At 43.0% G+C, this 7,598-nt stretch overlaps 1 protein-coding gene across 1 annotated transcript; it reads left to right on the top strand.

Moving 5' to 3' along the window:
* The first annotated feature begins 429 nt into the window (after positions 1-429).
* Positions 430-1,098, top strand: LOC126926590 (uncharacterized). The gene has a single exon (XM_050742960.1). The coding sequence runs from the start codon at positions 430-432 to the stop codon at positions 1,096-1,098; it is 669 nt and encodes a 222-aa protein (XP_050598917.1).
* The last annotated feature ends 6,500 nt before the right edge of the window (positions 1,099-7,598 follow it).

The raw sequence follows: 7,598 nt of genomic DNA, 5'->3' as shown, positions 1-7,598 counted from the left end.
TTACTGAGTATCCACGCGACCTCACGCCAACAGTAGAGGGTCAACTTCCGCAAGGATACATCTTACACATCATACGAGACACTCACGGTGACGAGCAACATTTAAACTCACAACTGCAAGGTAAGTTCGTTCAGTATATTATCTTTACAATCCGCTATACCAATGGAGGACATCCTTTCCTTGCATCGGACACGACGCTTTCAAATCGGTCGATTTACTCTCTTATTGAAACGCCTCGATGAATATGAACAATCCAACCAACCAAATAAGAAAGCCTCTTTAACGTCCCACAAGACACTACTTGATGACGCGTGGAAACAGTACAGACGATTCCGAGAAGAACTATAAGATTTAGGCGAGGAGGACGACGCGCGCGTTTTCGAAATAACAAACACATATTACGACCTGGTAATACGAATACACACCCTCATGAACGATGCACCAGCATCATCGTCGAAATCTCCAAACTACGATTCATCTAATGTCGCCGAGCCGACATCAATTGAATTACCAGAAATCCATTTACATACTTTCGACGGTACTATCGAGAATTGGCATGCATTTTACGACTCCTTTTCGTCCACTATAGATCAAAACGAACGACTTACACCCGTACAAAAATTTCATTATCTCCGATCATCCTTGACCGGAAAGGCCGCGAGAAGCATCCAATCGTTAGACATCACAGAGATAAATTGTTCTATCGCTATTGACATTCTTAAAGAAAAATTTGACTGCCACCGTCAAGTCTGCATGCGCCACTGGCACTTGATCTGCGACTATCCTCAAATAACGACGGAAACACCCGAAGCTGTAGAAGAATTTCGCGAAACGATCAAGGTGAATCTCCGAGCGTTGGAAAAATTAGGAGAACCTGTCACATCAAATGTCGTCCTCATCAAAATGCTCACATCAATGTTACCTTCGTCCGCCATTCGCGAATTGCAGCACACCTTACCCAACAAAAGAATGCCCTACCATACACGCTTGATAGACTTTCTTACAACACGGGTGAATGGTGATCAAAACAGTTTCACTTCAAAGGAGACAAAAGGGACGTTCTACCAACGTCCCTGTCAACGTCCACGAGCGCCATGAGGACACGCATTTATCACATCCCAGGCGCCGTCAACCTGTCCCACTTGCCAAGGATCACATTCTATCTGGATGTGTGATAGCTTCAAAACAATATCCCTTCGCGAGCGCCTTCGATAGGTCAAACGAGGGTCCTTATGCATCAACTGCCTCCGGAAGGGACATACAGAGCGAGATTGCCACACCGGGCCATGTCGTGCGTGCGGAGAACGCCATCATACGATGTTACATACGGCAAACAACACTCAGGGTCTCGTTCCAGCACGTCCAATCCAAAATTCTCTCCATCAAACAGTCGATCCACAACACCTTCTTTGCCACCCCCTTCATCACCCACTCGCCACAGACGACACAGGACAGACCACAGATCGGAGACACCGCGAACAGCCTCGCCTCCAAACCCATCTTCCACTGACAGACGAGCACATAATCACTGACGCCGACAATTGACGAATCCGTTGACGATCGAACTAGACCAGCAGCATCCAAATCATTATCCAATGATATAATCATAACTGCACAAGTCAACGTTTTGAATGATAAACATCAATACGATAAAATTCAACCATCTAGCATGAATTTCATTACAGAACAATAGGCAAAATCGCTTGAAATAAAGCAAAACAGATGTTCGGTCCCAATTGGAGCTCTAGACACCTTGACGACGACTTCTAGGCGATACATGACGGCCACGATCACTTCCACTGACGGCGCGTACGAACGAACATTTACGTTCCTTGTTATTACGACCATTTCAACCTTAATTCCAAGTGAACCAATCGACCGTTCAACGCTTGTGATTCCTAGAAATCTCAAATTGGCCGATCCACGATTGTATTTACCAGCCCCGATTGATGTCCTACTAAGCTCAGGTTCAACACTCGCCTCGATATATGCTGGACAAATCAACCTAACTCAGCTAGACGAGCCTGAGCTGCGTCTGCAAAAAACGCGATTCGGTTGGGTAATCGGGGGGAGTCCAACTTCCCAAACCGCAACAAACACATTTAACGCACCCACTACGGCTCGATAAGCAGACCTTGCGCGGTTTTGGAAATAGACGAAAAACTCTCGATCAAACACATCTCAGAGACAGATTGACGATGCGTGGAACACTTCCAAGCCCACATCCGACGCACCAGCGAAGGACGATACAACTGGTATTGTCTTTTGGTAACGGGTGCTTACTTCGAATATAATTCCACGCAGTACCCGGGCGCCCTAGGACTATAGGGTTTGAGAAAACACCCAACTATCGCACAAGGCACCCAGTACCTTGTTCCCTGGATTAGCTAAGCCTGCAGAGGCTGTTGCTAGTTTCAGGTCGAACCCGGCACATTCTATGCTCTCCCGTCTCACCAGGACGGTTCCGGAGCAGGTGGGACGTTGCTCACCCGCCGAAGGTCATTCGGTGGAGCCATCACCTTAAATCGGCCCTCTTGCCAGCATTTTGGCCATCAACCACTGCCACCACGAGTCCATACCCATTATTTGACCGAGCAGAGGGGTCGCTACTCCCTCCGGTCTGTAACTCGACCGCCCGTGGTACCAACCTTAGTCGTTGGTGGGACTATCGTATGGATGTACGGCCACCTCACTGCCTGCCGGCGACCTGTTAACCGAGCTCGGCAGTTCCAGATGGGACTCACGTATGTGGGGGACTCAAGGTACTTTTGTATCCGGGAACTTATCCCGACGGTCCCATCCTTAGCATCAGGATCGTGGGTGCGCTATTACCCAAGGCCACGTAGAGAAAATGTAACCGTAATTAAACGCCTTACACTCCCGGCGAACTTCCCTGCGGAGTACGTAATTATTCACGTAAGCGGTACGCTTGTCCCGACGAGCGAAGCCTTCATCGCCGCTCTTCGTAGATTTATCGCTCGACGAGGGTTTTGCTCCACCATCCATTCCGATAATGTCACCAACTTCATTGGCGCAAACAACGAATTACGAGAGCTTCATGATCTATTACAATCGGACGACCACAACGTAAAAGTAAACGCGTTCCTAGCCAATAAGCAAATCAAGTGGCGCTTTATCCCCCCCCCTCATTCCCCGCATTTCGGTGGGCTATGGGAAGCAGCGGTGAAATCATTCAAACGCCACCTTAACCTCACTCCCGGACATTTCCTCATTGGCGATTCACTAATGAGTTTGCGTGAACGAAATTTCAGAGGCATTTCATCCAACCGACTCTCCAAATGGCAGCATATCCAGCAACTCAAACAGCATTTTTTGAACCGCTGGCGTAAAAAGTATCTGAACGAGCTGATCACCCGCAACAAATGGACCAAGGATGGACACAGTATCCAGGAAGGCAGAATCGTCACCCTCAAAGAGGACAACGTGCCATCAATGCAATGGCCTCTGGGCCGAGTTATCAAGGTCCATCCAGGTGCATCCGATGGTGTCATCCGGACAGCTACAGTTCAGACAGCAACGAGCATTTTGGATCGGGGCGTCAAAAGGCTTGTCCTATTGCCAATTCAATTCGATCTCGAGAAACCTGAACAACCAGCGATCGAGACGAAATAGGATAGGAACCTCAAACAATACCACACCTTGATAATTTTGATCGGTACCTTCTCAACGGGGGGAGGATGTTACGGTTTGCTAATCATCTCTCTAATCAAGTGTTCAAGGAAACTTTAATTTGCGACGGCATTGACCACGGAAATTTCCAACGGCTTCGCGGTATAAAGAGCTATGCCGTCAAAGCGCAATACCGACATGCCCAATGTACCATTGATATCTCTACGTTTCTTTCGCCGAATTCTCGAAAGAACGCATACGTGGCGACCTCCGCGGTACACCTAATAAACGCATGTGTAGTAGGGATATCGAAGGGAAACAAAGGAAAGAATCCGTGGTTCCGAACGAAAGAATAAATCAGTCTATCTCAAGCTGCGAAGCACGATAGGTCTCGTAATAAGCATACCCGTTCACAAAACATTAATTGTTTTATTTTCGTCTTACTGGTTAATCGTTGATCGTTGACTAAAATTGTTGCTTCTTTACTTATTATTGAACTTTTTGTTAACAAATCAAGTGTAGTTTCTCGTATACACTCATTCCAACCACCTCTATTCTCATAATAGAAATAGGGGATCAATCAGTTCGTGGCGTCGACTGTTTAATCGTAACGAGAATTTACGACTCTCGTTGACGCGTTATCTCGCGATCGCGTCTCTCCGCGAACGGTTGAAACAACATCTCTGCAAACCCGTCTCTATAAAACTACGTAGTTAGTTAATTAAAAAAATTAAAAATTCTTCTAACAAACATTCAACAAAGTCGGAATATTCACACGATAGTACGTTCTTAGACTGATTTGTGCAAAGCTATAGTGATTGCAAATGTTCCATAGCGGTGTTTAGATATCGTGATATCAGTAAATTTTCGGAAGAAAATATACGAATCAAAATATTCCCAACGAATCAATTCTGAGAAAAGATTACTTAGAAGATTCGTATAAAACACTTATTTAAAGCATACGAAATGATTTTGACGAAGAAAATGTGCATTTCGATTCGTGAAGCGAGAGATAAAATTGGCCGTTATACGGCAAACATGCCACATTATGTGTGAGAACCTTCAATGCTTCAGTTACTTGCCTGTAACGAATAGGGAAAAAATAGATCGCGCTAATATTGTATGACTAGTGAATACATTATCGAAAACAATATTGGAGCGCAATGGCGACTCTGTGTTATTGCTCAGATAAATGTTTTAAAATACATATTTCTGCCTCCGTTTCATAGCATTGAACAAGTGCAGGTGGAAGATCTTCTCCATTTATAACAGCTTGCTTAGTCTAAAAGCACCGTGACTCAAGACCAGAGTTGCTTTGAGTCTACGCAGCAAATAGTGATCGAAAATATTGAAACTTAACCGCACGATTAATCTTATTTAATTTTCCGCCATAGGTAGTGACGCTTGCATACAAAATATGTAAATTTTCGTTAATATTGTACCTCAATCCTTGAATATTGATCACATACGATCAATAGTATTGTCCATACGTGATGTTCAGTATCATCGTCAGTGAGAATGAAAAATGAAATAAGTATATCGGATACATAATCAAGAATCTGTATCCAAATTATTTGCTTCTCATAGCCCGATGCAACGACGCCTGTCATCTATTGTGCGTGGATAATCTTACAGATGAAAGATATATCAAATAATACACATACATACATATATGTCGGAGATGAAAGAACACCGGAACCTTCCCTTTGGAACTTTGGGAAGACCCCTAGTATTGTAATTTAGATTTCACCATAGCCGTATTAAGAAACTGTTGTCATTCGATCCGACTGTATTTATTTGAGATTTATGATAGTGAGCTCGGGCTCGAGGCGACAATCAGTCGCCGAACGTAGCCGCGGTCAAAGGGATGAACGTTTTGTCTAACAAAGGCATGAAGTAATTCCATAGCTCTCCTTAAAAGAAATACTTGGGACAGGGCACGACGGTAAACGTTTCAATGGTTTCTGCCCCGTGGCTCGCCACACGCAGACTTTGTCCTTCGGGTAAGATGATTGCCAGATGCCAACGCATCTTCACAGTATATGTTTAGCTGGGCGAGGACCCGCTACGAATATTAAGTTTCAATTATACAAAGTCTTTCAAATAGACAAATAGTCTGTGCCCCAACTACGGGAAGATAAGAGAAATCTATCCTTCCACGAACGACATTTCCCGCTAGCAACTTTTCCCAAGGACAGCTAATATCTTTCTCTAACCACCAACATGGAAATTGACCAATTAACAGCATCGTCAATTTCCCTCACCCTTCGAACGAAGACTTTTCTCCGCGAATCCGATGATCTCATGCCCTTAGGCACACCCATCATAGATTTCTTCGACAGCGTCACCGCGACGGAGAGCCACTCTCTCTAGTGCGATCTCATCGGAAATCGACCTGTCTTTCGTATACGTAATAATTGCCCCTTTCTCTAACATACAGTGTAACATAGACGCTAACGAAGGGTAAAGTTCGTCATCCCGTTGACCGCGGATTCGTTATTGAGCCTAGGATCATTGTCATTAGCTTCTCGAGTATCTAATTATCGCGATTACTTGTCCAATTCCATCATAGTCATATTTGCACTAGTAAATATCTCCTCTATTGCATAATGATCACGTCTAGCGCCAATAGGGATTCGTTTCACGCCTTTAACCCTAACTCTAATCTTAACGCCAACCCGACATATATATTTAAAAGGTACATCAGGTAGGGTAGGACAGCCGAGTAGGGGATGATTCTATAAGTAAATATAACTTAGTTCTATGAAGTGTTTTCGTATAACAATAACGAAGAAGTGTAGATGATTCCACTTAGTTGTATTCATTACCAGTATGTAAGAATTGACAAGAAATATTGTCTAGGAACAAATTATGCGATAAAATTGTTCAGAAATGAACAAAATATATAAATAATTGTTGAAAATGTCAACGCGATGTTCGTGCTCGCCCTCCACATGGGGATGCGTTAGTTACAAAAGGTAGTAACTAGAAGATTGTTCCAGATACAATCGATATACTCGATCGATATTTTTAGATGCTCATTTTTTTCCCGAGTCTATGTAAGCTTGTGCGATAACGGTTTTTTCGTACATATTGCTGATACAATACAATCAGGATATCTCTTAAGCCAAATCTTCCACAAAGTCATCTATTATCGACTATACGTGTTACTAAATATTACATTGTTCGTCACTAAAATATCTTAAATGATAAACATAAATTTATTACACGTTTGAATTCGGCAAACACATATCGAAACGTACATTACAAAGAATTCTTTTTAGAATTTTTTGTAAATCCTTTTCTCTTATTAACGTATTCCCTAAAAATATTTCAAAGATACGCGTAACGAAATTTCACTTATGATTTTCCATTTATTCTCACTTTTTCACAAACAACATTTTTGAAAACTTCCATATCCCATACCTTAACATCAAAAACACTGAGTGTTTTAGAATAAATAAATATCTTATCACTGGCATTATGTCACAACCAATTTCTATCGTTTTGAACTAATACTTCTAAAACACATTTATAGATAAAGATTTCAAAATATATATGTAGTAACTTAATGGGTCTTAGAGGAAGGGCAAGTACAGATGCTTTATTTGTTAAAAAGTTGGTATAGTTTGTGTATTTAATAACGATGAATATAATGATAAAGAGTGACAGATTATTCAATGATAAACAATGTCAACGTGTTCGTTCGGGTTAGTGGCTTTATACATCCGACCTCTCGACGTGTGCTCTTAGAATCTTCAACAAGAACTACCCATCTTAGATCATTTCTTGGTCTTCTCGGGGAGCCTCGAGTCTTCTCGACCCCCACTATGCACGGATCACGCCACCGTTCGCGCCTATGATCACATATGCCGCATTCCTTTGAAACTAACGGCCGAAATAGACGTTTCTGGAAGTCGCTGCTTGGATGTGCTCGTCGATACATTGTATGTCCCTCGTAGGACGGA

Source organism: Bombus affinis, chromosome 18, assembly GCF_024516045.1.
Source record: "Bombus affinis isolate iyBomAffi1 chromosome 18, iyBomAffi1.2, whole genome shotgun sequence".
NCBI classification, from domain to species: domain Eukaryota; kingdom Metazoa; phylum Arthropoda; class Insecta; order Hymenoptera; family Apidae; genus Bombus; species Bombus affinis.
This window is presented reverse-complemented; position numbering and strand designations above follow the sequence as displayed.

Bases quoted from the DNA above. Each gene is read 5' to 3' on its own strand.
- LOC126926590 (XM_050742960.1), top strand. From the start codon at position 430: ATGAACGATGCACCAGCATCATCGTCGAAATCTCCAAACTACGATTCA.